This window comes from Hypanus sabinus, chromosome 7 (assembly GCF_030144855.1).
Source record: "Hypanus sabinus isolate sHypSab1 chromosome 7, sHypSab1.hap1, whole genome shotgun sequence".
NCBI lineage: Eukaryota > Metazoa > Chordata > Chondrichthyes > Myliobatiformes > Dasyatidae > Hypanus > Hypanus sabinus.
In genome coordinates, this window is record NC_082712.1 from 32,143,671 (window position 1) to 32,166,152 (window position 22,482).

Below are 22,482 nucleotides of genomic sequence, written 5' to 3' on the forward strand. Positions count from 1 at the left end.
AACCAAGCAGATATTTATTTCACAATTTCCACGTGCAGCAAAGGCTACAAGAGAAAGCAGTCTGAACACCGAGCACAGAAGCCAAGCCCAGACACTTCCTGATGAGAGTGAGTGCATGGACATGGTAGGAGCAGTTGAAGGTAGAACATGTACTCCGGGCAAAAGTAGCTGGATGCCAAATCGAAGGAAACTTGTTGGAGTGAGGGAAAAATTGTGGCAGGCGCAGAAATAAAGAGCATCTATTCTGCTGATTAATAGGAGATTTACCATTGCAAAGTGGGCACAGAAGTACAAAGGCATTGAATGCTGAGTTTGACTGATAGTATTCTATTCAGAAAACCTAGTGAGCAAGTGAATATTCAAACCTGCTCTTACAACATTTCTTTCCAGCAGTTCACACAATGAATCCTTGAAAAGCAAATGAATGGTGTGATGACATGATCAGTCAACAGCTCCATTATTGGTGCATCTAGTTAACGCAGTACAGGATGGTACAGGGTTAATTAGATGGCTATTGGTCTTTGTCTCACAGTTTCTCTACTGCTATGTTTGTTCAAATTGTATCACGCAGTATCTCATGTAACTGTACAATACCACCAGTGTTTAATGCATTTTGCAAGTATGCTGCTTGCAAGACAGTGTGATGTAAAGGCAAGAGCAGTGAATTGCTGGGCTCCTGACCCCACCCCACCAACTTTGACATCATTTAGCAGCAGAGATTCATAATCTAAGAGTTGCATTAACATACCCTCTCACCCTCTTGGAGTGGTACAGTTGCTTAGTGGTTAGCATTATGCTTGACAGCCATGAGATGCAAGATCAGTGTTCAATTCCTGCTACTGTCTCTAAGGAGTTTGTACATTTTCCCATGACACTGGGTGCTCCGATTTCCTTTCACATTCCAAAGACATGTGGGTAAGGTTTTGTAAATTGTGGGCATGCTATGATGTCACTAGAAGCACGGTAACAATTGTGGGTTGTCCCCAGCATAATCCTTGCTGATTTGATTTGACACAAACGACATGTTAATCCACAAACACAAAGGATGACCTGTAACTATACAAAATATGAATTGACCTCAACATCAAATTTGTTGTTTCATTGAAATATAGGAAGGGTACAATCAATTTGCTTTTGGCTAAAGGAAGAATGTAAGATAACGTTTTGGAAAAGATTATGTGCAAAAGACCAAGCTCTCATTAGAAGCTATCATTCGGTTCTGTGTACTGTTTTCTTGATATTTTTGCAATTCTTTACTCGACTTCTTCACTGGTTTTGATTCCCATGTTTCAGCATCGGGCTGAACAGGATGCACGTATGAAACATTTGGCTGCTACCTATAGATTTACGACAGAATTCACTGGAAAACATCTGTTAGAAATTAGTATATTTCACCCAGAAATCATTATTTCTCTTCAAGTGTGAGTGATGAAAATTTTGGCAATGCATTTTTCTGAGTTATCTTACAAGGCAGAGTTGAAACAAAAATCCCCTCATTTTATACAAAGGGTATGATGCATCCAAGATAGATGCATCTAATGTCATACTGGATTCTCACTACATCTGCAAGCCTATAGGATTTATCATCATTGTTGCTGATTATGAGCGAAGAATGCATCAGAGGTCTTCTTGAAGTTACCATTGGTAGCAAACTGTTCACATCACTTGAGGTATGTCCAGCATGTTATGTTGAAAACCCTTGGCAAAGTCATATGAATAACTCATTAGATGCAGAATTTTCATTAAGGAGATAGTGGTGCTCTACTGAGTCACCTGAAGACGTTGTCTTCAATCCTTATTTTGGTAACTGTTTTTGGCATGTTGGAACAGATTCATGTTGGCAGTGAGGGGTGGTTGATAAGGGGAGCTCATTCATCCAGACAAAAAGATTAGGAAAACTCACAATCAGATTAAAAAGGAGCAAATGGTTGAAGTATGTGCCTGATTAAAATTCTGTAACAATAATTTTAATTTGCCGCTGTAAGAATAGATGGAAAAGTGAGTCAGTTTACAAAAATCAAGACAGGCATTAGACAAGGGCGTGTTTTCTCCCCTGACTTGTTTAATGTGTACAGTGAAACAATATTGCAAAAAATAAGAGACATCTTGGGAATCAAAGTTGGCGGTGAAAACATAAATAATTTCAGATATGTGGATGACAGTGTGTTAACTGCAAGTACGGAGGAAGAATTACAAAACTTAATTGATATAGTTGTTGAAGAAAGTGCAAAAATGGGTCTATCTATCAGCTGCAAAAAGACAATGTGTAGTGATATCCAAAAAGAAGGAGAATCCTATCTTTAGGCTGAGAATAAATGGGGAAGACATTAAAAAAAAAGTACAGAACTTTTGCTACTTAGAAAGCTGGGTGACATCAGACAGCAGGTGCGACATGGACATCAAAAGAAGAATAGGAATGGCAAAAGACACCTTTACGAGAATGAAGAGTATACTGACCAACACTAAACTAGGCAAGACAACCTGCCTCAGATTATTGAACTGTTACATTTATCCAGTTATGTTATATGGTTCAGAATGTTGGACAATATCTAGTAACATGAGGAAACGAATTGAAGAAGCAGAGATGTGGTTTTTGAGGAGGATACAAAGAATATCATAGACAAAAAGAATATCTAACAAGGATGTCATGAACAGAGCAAGCACAAAAAGAGAAATAATGTATGAGATCGTGAAAAGGCTATTTGACATGTGATTAGGAAAGAGGAGTTAGAATGCACGGTAATTATGGGAAAGATTGAAGGGAAGAAAGCAAGAGGAAGGCAAAATGATGATGGAGACAGCAGCCAGAGATCTGGAAATGAATACCAATGAATTGATCCACTTGACCCGAAACAGGAGTGTGTGGGCCATGGCAGTCAAAGCTCAAACTGGGCATGACACCTGATGATGATGATGATGATTAGAAATTAAATAAATCAGAATTGAAGGCTAGAGGTTTGCAACTTTGATCTTATTTTCTCTGGACTAATTTGGAAAAAAACCACATGGGGTCATAGTGGATAGCCTAACACTATTATAACACCAGCAACCCAGGTTCAAATTTCACAACTGTCAGTAAGGAGTCCATACGTTCTCCCTGTTACCACTTGGGTTTCCTTTGGGTGCTTCCACTTTCTCGCACATTCCAAAGACATATGGGTTAGGAGATTAATTGGTCACATGGTGTAATTCGACAGCAAGGGCTTGTTGGAGGGTCTGTTATTATGCTGCATTTCTAAATAAAAATAAATAAATAAAAGATCTCGCATAAACACTGAAGGGATCAGGTTGAGTGAGAGTAAAACCTACAAAAGAAACACATGGGGATCAATCTACCGTAGCACCTGCTTGAATGAATAAGGAAGAAAAATACATGAATAGCAAAAGATAATTTAATAGCAATCCCCTACCTTCTGCACATTGCTTTGTAAAACAGACTGCACAACTAATGCTGCAGTAATGACACCTCACTTGGCAAGATTCCAGCTACATACTCAAACATTTAATGCTTCTGGTGTAAACTGCAGTCTTGATGCAGTTATACAGTTTTTCTAAAATCGTCCCATCAATTGGAAGTAACCATGTTTCTTTATGTGGTTTGGCAAAGAACAGATGCCCATAATTAACCACATGCCTGATCCAAATACCATTACACAGAGTTACTGACCCAGCAGTACAAACAGTATCCAAGATCCAGCCTTCACTCAATCACTTGTGTTTTTACCGCTTTGCATGTTATATTTATTGAAAACAATAGCAGCCATTCTATCTAGTCCTGACGAAGGATCTCGGCCCGAAACGTCGACAGCGCTTCTCCCTATAGATGCTACCTGGCCTGCTGTGTTCTACCAGCATTTTGTGTGTGTTGTTTGAAGTTCCAGCATCTGCAGATTTCCTCATGTTTGCTCCATGATTAAGTATTACAGTTTAGGCGTGGGGGCCTGTCTTTTGATCAGATTGACGGGGTGAAAAAGACTGGCAACCCAAAGGGTGTACGGAGTTGTATACCGTTAGCACAGTCTGGGTTAAATTCCCTGCTCAGGACCATAGTCAAGATAAAAGAAACATGTCAGGAATGAAAACTCATTTAGAGGTCCCTTTCAAATAGTTCTGCTACGATGAAAAAGCATCATGAAAAGTTATTCCATAATTGGCCAACAACAGTTGCTCTTTGGATCAGACTGACCCGATTTCCAAGGTGCAGGGTGCAATATAATTGTGCACCTTGTTGCAGTAATCACAGCACTGCTGGGAAGATTATCTGTAACGGGAAAGTACAAGACAGGTTTACAAGGAGGCACAGTCTGATCCAGTCTGCATTGTGGAGGACCAATTTTTTAAGATCCACAGAACTGATGATACAATTCTCTAATAAGTTTGTAGGTTTCTATGTTCCATTAAATAGGCAGAGGCAAATATATTTAAAATTGTTACACATCCCAGTAAAGAAATCTGATGCAGATATTCAATAACTTGGCATGTTTCTATGCGATCAGATGCACTCCTTAATGTCAACAGATTTTGGCAATTATCAGTGACTTGCTTGACTGATACATTTATCCTCAGAGTTTCTGTTAAATTATGACATTTATTAGTTTTTGTTAGGGCGAAGAACCCAATTCGTTCCAGGATTGGCCTTTGAGAAGAGAGCAGCTTCTGGTTTCATACAAATACTTCTCTCATCTAAAAAATGTGTAGAGCTGGAATGAGACAAAATGCCCTTTTCTAAATATATTCTTTTGCACACCAAGTCTGGTCAGGTGATTTCTCAACACTTTTATTAAATGATTTCACACCTCCAGTCCAGTAAAACAACTAACATTTTCAAATAAAACCAATAAAAACATACAAAGAAATTAAAAGCATGCAGAGATAGAAATCAGAATGCCATGCTTGTAAAGTATGAGCTTATGGCAAAGCTGGCATTCATTGTCAATTGCCCTTGAACAAAGTAGCTTGCCAGCTCACCGCAGGAGGCAGCTTATAATGTGGTCTGGATTCAGATACAGATAGGTAATGCAAATGACAGCATATTTTCCTTCCCTAAGTGGACTTTAGTGAACTAGATAGATTCTGGAGGACAGTGCAGCAGTTTCACAGTCACCCTGTTGACCAACATTTTATTTAGAAGAACACAGGAACCAGAAGTAGGCTATTCTGCTCCTCAGGCCTGCTATGCCTTTCAGAACTGTACACCTTAGCTTTTAGAACAGAGAACAGTACAGCTCAGGAACAGGCCCTTCAGCCCACAATGTTGTGCCAAATTAGTTAAACTAGTAACTAAATGCCTAACTAAACAAACCCCTTCTCCCTCCGTTCTCCGCAAATTCATATGCCTAGCTAAGACCCTTTTAAATGCTTCTACCATACTTGCCTCCACTACCAACCCTGGCAGCTATTCCAAGCATCACTACTCTCTGATAGGTGCAATAATGAGATGGCCTGAACTGAATGTAATACTCCAGATGAAGCCTAATCAGAGTTTTAGTGACTAAAACTGCATCCCTTGAATCCTCAAATATTTTGACTTTCATCTTAAACAGAATAGCACCCAAATCTCTGCAGCCCTCGAGGTTCGGGAATTCCAAAAATTCATTGTGCTTTGGGTGAAGAAATTTCTCACCATATCTGTGTGGTAAGCTTATGCCATAGTTTGAGACCATGACCCCTGGTTCACGACAGACATTGAATGGAAACATTATCGTTATATGCACCCTGTCAACTGTGTAAGATTTATCCAATTAATTAAATTAAAATTCCTCAGCTGCTGGGCTGGATTTGAGCTACAAATAATCACCTGTGCTTCTGGATGACTGGAAATACAACTTGTAGAATGCTTGCCAACTTTGCAGTGAGGTGACCTTTGCCCAATAAGCTCAGGCATTCAGACTGCTGATAAATGCCCAAGAGTGCAAGAAACTGCAGAAAGTTGTGGACAGAGCTCAACACATCACAGAAACCAAACTGCCCTCCATTTCTTGCTGTTTCACTAAAGCAATCAACATAATCAAAATCCCCAACCACCCTGAAGATTCCTCTTCTCTCCACTCGCAGTGGGCAGAAGATACAAAAGCCTAAAAGCCTGAAGGCTCAAGGACACATTCTACCTTGCTGAATGGTTCCCTCATACAATAAAATGGAGTCTTGACTTCACAGTCTACCTCATTATGACCTTACACCTTATTGTCTATTTGCACTAGTTTTGTTATAGCTGCTACACTTTATTCTGTACTGTTTTACCTTGTACTGTTTCAATGCACTATGCAATGAATTGATCTGCATAAACTGAATGCAAGACAAGTTTTCACTATTCTTCAGTACATGTGACAATAATAACATATTATACAAAACCTAAGCAATACACACAAACTGCTGGAGGAACTCAGAAGGCCAGGTAGCATCTATAGAAAAGAGTACAGTTGATATTTTGGGCCGAGACCCTTCAGCAGGGGAAAAAAAGATGAGGAGTAGAGTTAAAAGGTGGGGGAAGGGGAGGGAGAAACACCAGGGGATAAGTAAAACTGAGAGGGGGAGGGGTGAAGTAAAGATCTGAGAAGTTGATTGCTGAAAGAGATTCAGGGCTGGAGAAGGGGGAATCTAGTAGGAGATGACAGAAGACCATGGAAGAAAGAAAAGGGGGGAGGAGCACCAGAGGGTGGTAATGGGCAGACAAGGAGATAAGGTGAGAGAGGGAAAAGGGAATGGGGAATGGTGAAGGGGTGGGAGGGGCATTACCAGAAGTTTGAGAATTCAATGCTTATGCCATCAGGTTGGAGGCTACCCAGACAGAATACAAGGTGTTGTTCCTCCAACCTGAATGTGGCCTCATCATGATAATAGAGGTGCCCATAAAGCTATTAGGCCCAGAGGGACTGTGAGAGCATGTTGCTGCAAACACAGTACTAGATCTAAGCAACCAAACTTGTATGCCAGAAGGTGATGGTGGGAAATTGCCATGCTTTCCTCTATGGTTTCAAGGAAGAGAAGTGGAGGCTCAGCCTTTTTTTAAAATATTATTTCAAAGTCCCCAGAATGCAAAAAAAAACAGCTAATACTTTCATAACGGTCAACCAGTGGTACAGTTGTTTTTGAATTAGGATAAGTCAGGATGAATTCATGTTTTTCTCAGGCTCCATCTTAATGAATGCAAGAAGGCTACTCCAATATACTTGTGGTCCCATCCCTGAAGTTTGGAGTTGATATAAGGCAGTGAAGATTTATACCATGCCGTAAGATTCACATTAAAGCCTTGAGAAGAGCACCAACTTCTTTCAAATTGTGGATGCTTTGCAACAAGCCAGTTCCCACAATTTAAAAGAAGTTGGTGCTCTTCCTCAGGCTTTAGTGTGAATCTTGTCAAATTTAGAAGACCTTTTATTTCAAATGAAAATGACCAAAATTGAATAATACTTGGGAAATGTTGAAAATAACAAAAAAAGTTTTAATTCTCAGAGTTGGTAGTTTTGCAAAATATCATACATTTCACATCGACACAAACCAAGCAGCTGCATGCAAGAATTTTAGGCACGTAGGTATCAGTGTTAGTACCTGCAACCAGCAACAAGTTGGGCGAACTCTGCACTCTCTTCACAGAGGCTAATTTAACTGATGTAGCAGCACGTTTACGAGCACACCCACCGCTGTCTGAAAACAGAACCACAGAAATGCACAGCATACATATCAAGCAGAGCATAAAGTGAGCAAAGCCAGTGTAACTTATTTAGTGGCAGGACATTCCAAGTAATTCAAACCAAGCACATTCTTTACATGCATGAAAGCTGCTCAAGTTAATATAACAAATCGCTTAGTAAAACCAATAGCAATTAACATCTCAAAACATAACAAGGACTAGCAATAGGGCATTTGGCCCCTTTTGTCAGTTCTATCATTCAAAATTATTTTGGCTAGCTTTTCAACATCAGCCCAATATTCCTCAATTCTCTTTGTACGCAAGAGGCACATTTTGACTAACAATTTTAATCATGCTAACATCTTCATCTTATCAAATAGCAGGAAAACCAAGGTGCACATATAATGCCACATATATGTGGGAGAGGAAATACCATTTCAGGCAGAACCAGAAATCTAATAATACATGTGATGTGGATGATACTGGATGCCAATCCCCAATCCCCCTTAGATCAACTGGTTTGCTGGGCTGTATTTGAGGGTGGATAACCTTAGAATTGAGCTTGTCACTGTGCATCTGGCAAAACACGTGCACCAGATTAGAGAAGAAAGTCTGCCTTTTCTTAAAGAACCTAGTAGTTTCACAGTGAACGTTACAATGCTTTAATTTCCTCCATATTTAGTGAGCCGGAAAAAAAACTTTACATCGTGATGGGAATTTAACCTGCATCTCTAGACTATTTTCAATTCACTGGATTACTAGTCCAATGAAAGAAGATAAGATGCCAATAATAATAGAGAAGAAACAAGTAAGTGGGAAGATTTAATGCTTTATTTGACTGAAGGAGATGTCAAGTGATGATCATGGGAAATGAAAGGAAGAACTACCAACAGCTGTCTCTCCTTTTGGGTGCGGTAGTGTAAGACCAAAGAGGCTGGAGGAGCCAGACAGGGGCAAGATGATTTGAGCAAGGGATGAACAAAAAGCTGGGCAAGTATATAAAAGATAATGGTGAAAATAATGTCAGCTGCAATCTAAAATGAAGATAAAAATTAGGAAAAGACAAATAAGTACAGAAAGTCATTTCCATGCAGTAGTTACGTCAGAAGCATTGTGACTGGAAATGCCCTACCTACCTAACAGATGTAAAAGAGAACAAATCCAATGAGAAATCAGTAACATTCCTCTCAGCACTTCCCTCACCCCTAGACACCTAGTATTTTGCACTATATTTAAATATTGCCATGATAACTTGTGTTTAAATCTTGAGCAAGAATCACAACTTGAAGCTCTGTGGCAGGATCATTCAAGTAATTTTGCTTGTAGAACATATTTGACCTAGTAGTTTGAATCATAAAACACAGAGAAATGGGAATGCCTTTGAAATTGCAGTTTCAGAATCAGAGTCATCAGGTTTATTATCACTGGCATGCGGCGTGAAATATGTTAACTTAGCAGCAGCAGTTCAATGACGTACATCATATACAAAAGAAAAAAAAGTAATAAATAATAAATCAATTACAGTATACATATATTGAAGCCTTCAGGCTTCTGTACCTCCTATCTGATGGTAACTTGATTTCAAAAATTCTCTACCAATGTAAGGTTTTTCTGTCTTAATCGGTTATTAACTAATTGCAGGAGATATTAGTCAACATCTCAATTATTGATTTATCATAAGATTGCTAAATGGTAGGAGGAGACCTGGATGATTTTCCAAAATATACTTTAAGATACCTTTTAAGATTGAACAATTCTAAGACACTACCATGTAATCTTTACCCCATTGCACAGATTGATAATTGCACTTCAAGAGTTGTACAGCATTGATACTATTTGCAATTCTGAGCATTTGTTGCTGATGTAAATAAAATAACCTGAAGTGGAAGAAGAGTTGACATTAAATAGGGTCTGTACTGTAACCAGTGGACAGTGAGGAATAGATAGGAAGTTACGTTTTTTTTACAATATTTTTCCATAAATTAGAGGCAATTAAATAAGCTTATTTTGAAGGATGAAGATGTAGAACACAGAACATAAAACATTACAGTACAGAATAGGCCCATGATATTATAGCTATTTTCCTCCTCTAACACGAATCTAACCCTTCTCTCCATAGTCCTCAATCTTTCTATCACCCATATGAGAGATTCTTAATATCTCCCTCTATCACCACCACTGGTAGGGCAATGCCACACTTTCCCCAACAGTATCACCAATCATTATTGTAGCCTCAATTACATGTGGTAGTAATTTTTGAATTGAATATTTTGTGCTTTTGCATTGTATTAGAGGAGATGGATCTAAATTCCCTGAGAATCATGATTGGAACTCCTCCTTTTAGTTCAGGATTAAGTAATTGCATACCCGCTGGTGACAGAAAGTTTAAAAATTAAACAGGAAAAAATACTGCTTCATTAACATCTGTCACGCTTGCAGTTGATTTATATCCCAAGTTGTCCAGGAAGCATCAACAGAAGACCTTTATTGAACTGCATCATTTGTAGGTGCTATAATTGCTCTTTCACTGAACTATTGATTTCTCAAAAAAATTCTCAATGTTAACTATTGATTATTCAAAATATTCAACAATATTTCTCTCGCTCTCGCTGGCTACTGCTTTTCCTCCGGCCACCTTCATATTTTGGTTTCCTCCCTACTTTCTTTCCAGTCTTGAAGATAGGACTCAGCCCAAAACGTTGACTGTTTGTTCCCTTCCTTAGATGCTCCCTAACCCGCTGAGTTTCTCCAGCATTTTGTGTGTGGTGCATCATCCTGTGACTTCCTGCTACTCAGAGCCCCACATCCTGCCAGTCTAGTTGGAACACTCCTGTGTAGCACTAGTAAACTTCCTTGCAAAGATATTGGTCTCGCTCTGGTTCAAGTGTGGCCTTTCCCCTTTTACACAGGTCGCTTCTACCCCAGAAGGGATCTCAATGGTCCAAGAACCTGAATCCCTGTCTCCTACACTCCCAGTCACACACTTCCCTGGACCATAATTCTATTTCTGACATCAGTAGCATGTGATACGAGGAGTAATCCAGAGATTATTACCCTTAACTTCTTATATAACGTCCTATATCCATTCTGAAAAATCTCATCCCTTGTTCTACCCATGCCATTTATACCAACATGTACAATGATTTTTGTTTGTTCACCCTCCCACTCAACAATTTTATGCAATGGCTCAGAGATATCCTTGACTGGCACCTGTGAGGTAACACAGCTCCTGGCATCTCTCCTGCAGCCACAGAATCTGGTTGCCCCTTCAATATAGAGTCAGAATAAGAAAGAATAAAATTCTGAACATGACTTACATACCACTAACAATGATACTTAAATACTACCTATTACCAATTCATCAAATATATGGGAAGTTAGAAGTGGGTGACCTTGGTAGCTACTTTGACAGAACACAAGATGTTTGGTGGGATGATATGAAGTATTAATTCCTACTTTCTATCAACTACACTACTGTGCAAAGGTCTCTGGCACATATATTATAGCTATGGAGCCTAAGATTTTTACACAGTACTATAGTATTTTTTTTATATATTGCACTGTACTGCTTCCGCAAAAAAAGCAAAATTCATGACTTATGTGAGTGATGATAAACCTGATTCTGATGTGTATCTCTATTGTGGACTGAGAGTGGAAAGAGGGCAGGGGGCAGGAAGCACCAGAATGACATTCTGTAATGATCAATAAACAAATTGCTTGGAATCAGATGACCTTGTCTGGTGTCACAGGGCTAGGAGTCTGTTCATATTTATAAGAGTCTTGTGTGTGTGTGTGTGTGTGTGTGTGTGTGTGTGTGTGTGTGTGTGTGTGTGTGTGTGTGTGTGTGTGTGTGTGTGTGTGTGTGTGTGTGTGTCTGTGTGTGTGTGTGTGTCTGTGTCTGTGTCTGTGTGTGTGTGTGTGACAAATATCTCCTAAGACTTTTGCACAGTACTGTTCATATATATATATATTTGCTGTTTTACAAATAAATATACATATATTTGCTGTTTTACAAATAAAGACATTTTTCTGAATGTCATTGTTATCTATATTAAAAAGTCTATAATATAAAACTTAGTCCAAAGGTACACAGTTGCAAATAGAAATAAGATTATATACAGTACCATGCTGATGTTTCTTATGCTGATAAAATGAAAGGATCCTTACAAGGAAAGTTAGTGTTGTCATGTAACTTTTCAGATAAGCAATATCATATCTTAAAATTTACACAGGTTGCAAATAGTAATACAGTTTTCTTAGAATTTTCCACTGTATTGACTGAGGGATAAAATAAATCCTAAAATGCTTAAAAATATGAAAAGGTTTTAGCAATTGCTTAATTTGTGTTTACTGTCAGTTTAACTATAATGACTGCATGACAATTATATCTCACAGAATTAATGCAGAATGGATTTGATTCGAATAGCCATTTTTGGATTCAAAAACTTAATCATCAATAAGTAAACAGCAAAGATTCTAGATGATAATTATCTTATAGATAATTATAACCTATCAGGATGGCATGCTCCGCCTACATTTTATGTTAAAACCCTGCTCAGTCTCCGGTCTTGTACTAACATGTTCGGATTATAAACATAGTATCTTATTCAAATACTGCAGGATGGTGGGTGGAGTGGAGGCAAAAACAATTAAAAGCTTTTATGGTGATCGATTGTTTGATTAAATCAAATACTTGGGACACTATTTAAAATTTGAAGTTCCTTAAATTCATGAGCACAAGCAAATAATAGGAGGCAAGTCGCAAGATTTATTTCCATTGTATTTAAACCTGTACGCAAAGTTTTGTTCAAATCGATCCTTTATTATACATTGAGCAAAGTTTCCATTTTTCCAGTTTGGAATTTCTAAAGGTTTGCCCAAATGGGTATATTGAAATCTCATCAGAGAATCAGAATCAGATTTATTACCATGTTGTGAAATTAGTAAAACCATAAACCTTAAGACATAGGAGCAGCATTAAACCATTCAGCCCATCGAGTCTGCTCCGCCATTCTATCTTGGCTGATCCCGGACCCCACTCAAGCCCATACACCTGCCTTCTCAACATGTCTTGACCGATAGGAAACAATCAAATTCCACTTTAAATATACCCACGGACTTGGCCTCCACCACAGTCTATGGCAGAGCATTCCACAGATTCACTACTCTCTGGCTAAAAAAAGTTCCTCCTTACTTCTGTTCTAAAAGGACAAAGGCAGCAATACAGTGCAATACATAAAATATACTATAAATTATAATAAGAAATAAATAAAATACTGAGTAAGTATTGTAAAAAGAGAGCAACAATAGTGTCTTGGGTTTGTTATCTTTTAGGAATCTGATACTGGAGGGGAAAAAGTTGCTCCTAAAATGTTGAGTGAATGTGTTAAGGCTCCTATCTCTCTGTCTGATAGTAGTAATGAGAAGAGGGCATGTCGTGGGTGGTCGGTATCTTAATGAAGGATGCCGCTGTTTTGAGGCATCACCTTTTGAAGATGCCCTAGACAATTATTGGTTAAGTTGGCCAAATATCTATTACTCTTCAACAATCAGGCTCCTGAACCAGAATGGACAACTTCACTCACCTCAACACTGAACACAATTCAAGGACTCTACAACTCAACATTATTTATTTATTAGTAGATTCTTCCTTCTGTATTTACACATTTTGTCAGTCTTTGTCTGTAGTTCGACTGAATTTCTTTGATCTACTCTGAATGACTGCAAGAAAATGAATTTCAAGGTAGTAATAGTAATTGTATACGGTGACATATGCTTACTTTGATAATAAATTTACTCTGAACATCATCTTTCACTTCTGATTCTCTATGTTATCTCACATATTTAATTCCCTCTCTCTCCTATATCCTTCAGCTCAGTCTTTCCCATCTCTCATGTTACACTTTTGTCTTGTTTTGATTAATTCATCACTTATTTTTCTATTGACCACAGGATAGAAGCTCTCCTTGAAAGTGTTGTGTTCTCTCCAAGATTTTGTATTCTCTGCCCAATAGAAATAGGGAGAAGAGAGAATGATTAGAGCACGAAGGAATTTGATTATGTTAGCTGTTTTCCCGAAGCACTGGGAAGAGAGGACAGTCAATGTTGGTCTGCGTGACGGACTGGAGAAATTGCCCCACCAAGCTGCGATATATTTGGAGAGGATGCTTTCTATGGCGCATCTATAAAAGCTTTTCGGGTCATCAGGGACATTCCAAACTTCCTGAGGAAGTAGAAGATGACAAGCCCGTAGGTTTATGAACATCCTGTGTGGTAGAGTGTTCCCAGTTTACTAAATAAAAAGAAAAACAGATTTCTATTCACCCTAGGGACCAGACATGACTTATAAGAAATAACAATGCCATGATTACATGGATAAAGCAACTTGGGGCAAACTGTGGTTGTGGAACTATAGCTCAGCAAAATGGCAGGAGAGCAGAAGTTAAAATTATAGTGACATTATTGGAACAAATTGAAATTTGAAACAGACACATGGAAACAGACACAAGAGACTACAAATGCTGGATTCTGGAGCAAAAAAACAAACTCAGCAGATCATGCAGCCCCAGTGAGGGAATACGTTGATAATTCCTTTCTTCCCCACAGATGCTGCTTGACCCACTGAATTCCTCCAATGGTTTTTTTTCCATGGAAGCACATTTAAAGGGAAATTCAATCATAACTGTTTCTTTTCAAGTTTTGTTTAAACTTTGCATTGCTTTGAACTCTTGCTAGTGTTACGCCTGCAGCCCCCTCCTTTTTGAGAATCGCAGGATCGCTATTGATTTGGGTCAGGAGACCCAGGAAATGTGAGAGAGACATTCGGAATGTCTTGACCCCCCCCCCCCCCCCCCCCCCGGCGATATAAAGCTACAGGAAACGGCCATTGTCTCTTGGAGACGGAATTGTGTATTACAATACTGTGCTACGTGGAAGCCCTCAGGCAAAGTGGGCTGGTTGAGGGAGGGATTGCATCATCCCAACCTGATTGACACCTGAGACCCTGTGAGTCAGGATAAAAGAGGGTCTGTGGGAACAGCCCCTCAGACGCACCAGAAGAAACGCTAGCGATCCCGTAATAGCGGAAGCCGGTGGGAGGAGGCCATGTGCGTTCGGTTCCATTTGCCCCGGAACCAGTGGCTTTTACCACGGGAGAATGGCTTTTAGTTAACAACGGGGAAACCAACTCCCAACCACTCTCGAAGGATTGACATCATAAAAGGACTGGGCAAGTTTTAACCCGTCTTTCTCTCAAACCAAAACGCTGCAGCTTGAACGAACTAACAGTGACTTTTATATTTCCATCGGACAGTACATTATCCCCTAGACAACGATAGAGCTATTTCTTATTGATTATTATTATACCCGCGCTTTTAGATTTCGTATTGACGACGTATATTATCTGTATGTTTGCATTGATATTATTTTGTGTATTTTCATCAATAAATACTGTTAAAATAGTACCATCAGACTTCAACGGACCTCTCTATCTTTGCTGGTAAGTGACCCAGTTACGGGGTATGTAACACTAGAAAGATGAAATTTAGACCAAGAATGATTGAACAGTCAGAGGAGGAAAACATTTCAAAATTTGTCTTAGTGTACAAATTCATATTTCATGCATAGAAAGTACCAAATTATGACGTGAATCATCTTACCTTGAATCTATTTTCTAGAAGTTTAATTTGAATCATATAACATCTTAAGCATTGGTTAATGCAAACAATACACTCAGTCTTAGCTTAGAGCATCAAACGTACCTGTATTCATGATGATAAGCGGAGCTGCTTCTTTTTACTGGAAAATTCAGTTTAATTCTGAAAAGAAAAATAGAATGCAGCTGTTTTACTGGAGTTGAGATCAAGCCTTCACCAAACATGGCAATGTGCAACAATACAAGGACCCTTTAGTGATTTGTAACAGCAAACTCTTAGATCACTCATTCCGAAAACCCTCCTACTTAACGGAAATGGATTTGAGCCTTATTTAATCGACATGGCCCAGAATGCAAGCTATTTGATGGCAATGTTCCAGAGAGCAATGAACACAAACAGGTCCAAACTAATTATGCATCATTTTATCTGATAACAGCAACATTACCCTAACTATGCTGCAATGCATTTCGTGACTATTATACAGCTTACTCATACTTTCTACAAATAACAAAGAGATTTCAACTGCAGACTTCATTCTCTGATCTATATGTGGAAGTATTTAGGTAAGTTCATTCCACGATAGGGGAGGCAATGACCCCATTAAATGAGGAGAGAGTAGAAGGCAGAATGAACTTAACAGGGTTAAGTTACAAATACTGTATCTTGTCATAATCCTTTATTTCACATTTTCCTTCTGATAAGCAACTAAAATGCTGAACAGATCATGGGGTATACCAACAACATGTTGATGAAGAATATATTCCAAAATTACTTTAAGATTTATCTTTAAGATCCACTATTCTTGTAGAGACCAGTTACTAATACACATAACAGTTTAGTTTATTCTCCCTCCCTGATCTTCACTCACTTGAATCTCTTTATAATAATTACAGATTGGATGTAAGTAATTTTATAAGTCTGGTTTGTGTTTATCTGAAAATTACATTGCCTGAAATGTATGAGGAGTTTATAAAATTAAGCACAGAAAAATTAAATTCATAGCACAAACTGCTGGCATTAGTATGTGGAATCATGTATAATTCATTATCACCAGGATTGATCAATTTCATTTTTTTAAAAAGCATTCAGTAATAAGATAGTGCAGCTGAAAGAACACTGCCAATTAGCAATCCAAAAACTTTACATTGCTATGATGTTATTCTTCATCTGAAGATATTAGTGGAATAAATTGATGCTATTGCCTTAATATAGAGCATAGATACATTTTTTTCAACTGCTAATGTCCATCAACAGGTTCTATCATGAACTTCAGGCGACTTTTGAGCAAAACCTGAAATTAGAATGCTTTAGGAAATACGACATTAGTAACAGGAATGTAACATAAACTTTCTTATATTTAAGCTAAAGGTAGAAATGTCAAAGGGAAATTGATATACTGTATTAAGTGAGAAAGAAAGAGGTACAGGATAATATAAGAACATAAGAGATAGGAGCAGGAGTAGGCTATCCAGTCCCTCAAGCCTGCTCTGCTATTCAATAAGATCATGGCTGATCTGGCTATCGCCTTCTACCTGCACTTTCTCAACAACACTTAATTACCCTACAATGCAAAAATCTTTCCAACCTTGTCTTAAATATATTTACTGAGGTAGCCTCCACTGCTTCATTGGGCAGAGAATTCCACAGATTCACCACTCTCTGTGAAAAGCAGTTTCTCCCCATCTCCATCCTAAATCTACTCCCCTGAATCTTGAGGCTATGTCCCCTAGTTCTAGTCTCATCTACAAGTGGAAACAACTTTCCTGTCTCTATCTTATCTATCCCTTTCATAATTTTATATGATTTTTTTTTTAAGATCTCCTCTCATTCTTCCATGTTCCAGCAAGTACAGTCCCAGGCGACTCAATCTCTCCTCAGTCTAACACCCTCATCTCTGGAATCAACCTGGTGTACCTCCTCCACACTGCCTCCAAAACCAGTATAACCTTCCTCAAGTAAGTAGACCAGAACTGCACACAGTACTCCAGGTGCAACCTCACCAGTAGCCTGTAACAATTACAGCATAATCTTCCTGCTCTTTAATTCAATCCCTCTAGCAATGAAAGCCAACATTCCACCTGCCTTCCATTTGATAGCCTGCTGCACCTGCAAACCAACTTCTTGTGATTTATGCACAAGCACTCCCAAGTCCCTCTGCAGAGCAGCATGCTGCAATTTTTTAAACTATTTAAATAATAATTTGCTCTTTAATCTGCTCTTCTGCTCCATAATATGGAAACGAAATGGAACTGATCAGATTGCTACGCATTGTGCTAGCATGAACTCAAAGGGCAGAATTGTCTCCCCGTGTCATAATAATCAAGCTAAACCAATGCAAAACAAATAATTTTCCCAGAGCTGAAATGGTCAGCACAAGAGGGCACAGTTTTAAGGTGCTTGGAAGTAAGTACAGAGGAGATAGAAACATAGAAAATCTACAGCACCATACAGGCCCTTCGGCCCACAAAGCTGTGCCAAACATGTCCTTACCTGAGAAATTACCTACAGTTACCCATGCCCCTCTATTTTTCTGAGCTCCATGTACCTGTCCAGTAATCTCTTAAAAGACCCAGGGGTAAGTTGTTTTTTTGCGCAGAGAGTGATGAGTGCATGGAATGGGCTGCCGGCCACAGTGGTGGAGGCGGATATGATGGGGTCTTTTAAGAGAATCCTGGACAGGTACGTGGAGCTCATAAAAATAGAAAGCTATGGGTAACACCAGGTAAGGCCATATTCGGCACAGCTTTGTAGGCAGAAGGGCCTGTATTGTGCTGTAGGTTTATGTTTCTAATACACATGTGCACAGATTTTATGAAAAGATGGATTTGCTTTCTTTTCGCAAAAGAAAATCTTTTTTGAAATGAAGACAAGAAACAACAAATCCTCAGGAATTTTACTGCTAAAACTGTTATATAAAGGCATGTTCTTTGTGGTTTCTGGTTTCAACTTTGTAATTCTTGATGTTTTCAGAGATTGGAGAAAAGAACTAAGATTTAGCTTTTAAGAATGCAGTGTGCCAGATTCTTTACATATTTTATTCTGCCAAGGAGAAGAACTTATCAGAAAGTTTTTTCCTCTTGAACTCGAACTAATGTTTGGACCATATGAGCTTTATGGTGAAACCAGCTGGATAATGCATCCTGAATTTAAAGTACTCTAAAATTGTGCCGATTTTGTTGTTAGTTAACCATTATAATTGTAACAAAATCATCACTGTCAGTGAAACACTCGTTGGAGAAGGGCTCACTGGTGCCCAAACTAGCACAGATAGACGAATACTGTTGCTCAGAGTAGGTAATGATCACGTGGACATTAATCAATCTCTTCTATTCAAACACTTCAGAAACTACTATGCTTTGTAAGTTAAAGATATAAAACTAATCAAAAGAAAAACACAGAGCTGGGAATAACTTGTGTACACTTGATACTTTAGTGAGGCACAGATTTATGACATGGTGGTATAATAATGTATGCCATTCATGTAGTTTTACATATAACCCATATTGAATTATGTAAACAAAAAATCCCTAATCAAACTACATTTACAATATTACTCAAATATTACAGAAATATTAAATACATAACACTCCTCCCTGCTTAGCTATAAACTAACTCGATATAGAGTGCATCTCAACTCAAATATGTAACATATTGCTCTCTTGACATCTATCTATACATCTTTACATACAGTATACTATGTAATACATAGCAAATTTTATATTTCCCATTCATGTCTAAATATTTAATTGCTGTGAAGGATGTCTTACTCTGGTGGAATAATGTCTTTCCTGAGAAGGGAGTTCACTCTGCTTGGCAGGTGAGATTTGTGACTGTAAAGCAATCTCAGGTTCTGGGGACTCCTCCATAGTGACTGTAGGAGTTGACTCTGGGACTGCAGGAAATGGTTCTGATAGCTCTGAATACCTTTCTTCCGGGCCTGCTGGCGTTCCAAACAGTGCAAGGCAGGCCGCTCAACCTGGTGATCTACCCCAGCACACCAGAGGGAGTATCGAGCCAACACTTACATTTTGACCATACCTAGATGACTGGCATGTAGCTCCTTCAACACTTTAGCTCTCAGCATGGATGGTACAATACTCAATTCCTACATGTGACAACTCCTATCTAGAGCAAGTTTTGCCTCCAATGGTAAAAATGGGGGAAGTGGAATTTCTACTGCACACTCCAGCCACTTTAGGTGACCATGTAAACCTGAGACAGTGCAGAGTCTTTTCTGGCTTCCCTTTGGATCATCTCTGGCCTAACAGGGAGACTGTTAACCTGCATTAGGGAGAATATGCCCAGAGGATTCAAAGATTCAAAGTACATTCATTATCAAAGTATTTCTACAGCATACAACCTGAAATTTCTCTTCCCCACAGTTACTCATGAAACAAAGAACCATAGAACCAACCCATAGAAAAACATCAAACATCAAATCTCCTACCCCCTAACGCACATAAAAATCACACAAAGAGCAACAGAAAACAAACAAGCAAAAGCACAGAATATAAAACACAAAATCAAAAGTCAAATTTCAGTGCAGTACTGCTTAGCGTCCATTATTCAAAGAGTGTCCTATTTTGTAAAACTTTCAGGCATTTCCTTTTCCAAAGATAAACAGGACAATCCATCAACATTTCCTTGAATAAAAACAAAGCACTTCTCTGCATTCTTGCTGCTGCTGTTAGTGGACCATCCTTCTGTAGATTGAAAATTGACACTGGGGGTTGATGATCAGTAATGAGGATAAACTCTCTCCCATACAAGTACTGGCTGAAATGTTTTACACACCAAACCAAACAAGGCTTCTCTGCAATACACACAAAATGCTGGTGGAATGCAGCAGACCAAGCAGCACCTATAGGAAGAAGCACAGTCGACGTTTCGGGCTGAGACCCTTCGTCAGGACTAACTAAAAGAAAAGATAGTAAAAGATTTGAAACTAGGAGGGGGAGGGAAAATACTAAATAATAGGAGAAGACAGGAGGGGGAGGGATGAAGCTAAGAGCTGGAAAGGTGATTGGCAAAAGGGATACAGAGCTGGAGAAGGGAAAGGATCATGGGATGGGAGGCCTAGGGAGAAAGGAAGGGGGAGGGGAGCACCAGAGGGAGATGGAGAGCAGGCAAGGAATGATTGTGAGAGGAACAGAAAGAGAAAAGGAAAAAAAGCGGGGGGGGGGAATGAATGAATGAATGAATGAATAAATAAATAAATAAATAAGGGATGGCAGCATCTCCCGGTAGCCACACATTTTAATTCCACGTTCCATTCCCATTCTGATATGTCTATCCATGGCCTCCCCTACTGTCAAGATGAAGCCACACTCAGGTTGGAGGAACAACACCTTATATCCCGTCTGGGTAGCCTCCCACCTGATGGCATGAACACTGATTTCTCTAACTTCTGTTAATGCCCCCTCCCCTTCTTACTGCATCCCTTATTTATTTAATTTATTTATTTAATCATTCATTCTTAGTTTCATCCCTTCCCCTCCTGTCTTCTCCTATCATTTTGGATCTCCCTCTCCCACTTTCTGTTAATTTTTCTCTGTAGCAGTAAAGGAGTGTGATGCAAAAGCTATGGGGCAATCACTTCCTTTGCTCATAGCATGTGACATGACTAAACCCATACCATATGGCAAGGCATCACTTGCAAGCTTCACTGGACAATGTGGATCATAATGTATGGGTACAGATTCTGACATCACCATTTACCTTATTTTTTGGAAAGCCACTTCACACTGCTTTGTCCATTGCCATTTCTTCCCAATCTGTAGTAATGAGTTCAAGGGTTGGAGCACAGTAGCCAGGTTTGGCAGGAACCTATTATGGTAATTGACAAATCCTAAAACGGATTGCAAATGTGACATTTCCTTTGACTTTGGGGCATCCAACACTGCTTGCAATTTTTCAGCACAGTTGTAAAAATCTTGTGAGTTAATGGTGTGACCACAGTAAGTGATGCTTGGTTTGAAGACTTCACACATGTTGCATTGTGCTCTGAGCCCATAATCTTCTAAACAATGTCCTGAGATTTTGGAGATGTTCCTTGTCATCCTTACTAGTAACGATGATGTCATCCAGGTAACACTGAGTGCCTGGGCACCCTGCAGCACTCGGTCCATAGCTTTCTGCCAATGTGGATGCGCAGATGCTACTCAGAAGTAAGTATATTATTGTGATAAAGCCCTTTTGAGTGTTTATAATGAGAAACACTTTTGACTCTTCTTCCATCTTTATTTGTAGGTAGGCCTCGGCTAAGTCCACTTTGCTGAAGTGTTTTCTTCCAGAAAGGATTGCAAAGATATCCTCTATCCTGTGTAGAGGGTATTGATCTATTTTAAATATTTGGTTGATGGAAATCTTAATAGGACCACAAATCCTGAAAAACCCATTCTTCTTAACTACTGGAACCACTGCTAATCTAGCTCACTGGCTACTATATCACAGAAGACATAAGGAATGGGATGGACTTTGTAAACCTCAGGTGTGTCATTCTCATTTAACACTACTTTATCCTTGATAGATTTCCTTGAACTCTGCTGTGGCATCATTCAGTACCTTTCTTAATTCACTTTCAGTTGATTCTATTGTAGGGGATAAGGCATGCATATGATGGATGGATCTCCAATCAAGTGGTAGTTGTTGCAGCCAATCACAGCCCCACAATGCTGGTCCTCCCATTTTTACCACATGCAAGCCCAATGTGGCTTGTTGGTTGTTGTATTTCACTGTTACAAATATTATTCCTGTGTAAGTATACTAAGTATGAGTTCTTAGTTGGATATCTGCAGGTGTTAGTTCAGTAGCTTTAAAATGCTGTTCAAATTCATTTTGTGGAATGACTGAAACACCCAAACCAGTGTCCAATTCCATTTTCCATTTTAATTAACTTGCTGTTCGCTTCTGGTGTAAGCCATGGTGCTCATTTCCTGTTAAATTTCACATTATAAATCTCAAGGCTATTTGTTCAGCAGATTTATCAGCAACACCATGAAAATTAGTGCACTTTTTGAAACTACAATTTGACTTTTTAATCTTTTTCTCTTCCCTGTGCAATGCATTTATTTTTGTCTGCCTGAACACAATTTGTTTGGCCAAGCAGGTTTCTGTTTAGATGTTGCAATTTTATTCACACTCACTTTCATTCCAGACTGCAACTCAATTGCGTCTCCATCTGCTATTTCCATTGAT

General features: G+C 38.9%; 1 protein-coding gene across 2 annotated transcripts in view; it reads right to left on the reverse strand.

The window, feature by feature from the left end:
- The window catches only part of LOC132396655 (sorbin and SH3 domain-containing protein 2-like), a 289,151-nt gene that overhangs the window by 157,093 nt on the left and 109,576 nt on the right, over positions 1-22,482 (reverse strand). For both annotated transcript variants that reach the window (XM_059974390.1, XM_059974389.1), the window contains exons 2-3: positions 15,391-15,447; positions 7,549-7,644 (exon numbers count right to left, since the gene is read on the reverse strand). In XM_059974390.1, coding sequence (XP_059830373.1) covers positions 7,549-7,644; positions 15,391-15,400 — 106 coding nt within the window. In that variant the 5' untranslated portion in view covers positions 15,401-15,447. The remainder of the gene's footprint in view (positions 1-7,548; positions 7,645-15,390; positions 15,448-22,482) is intronic.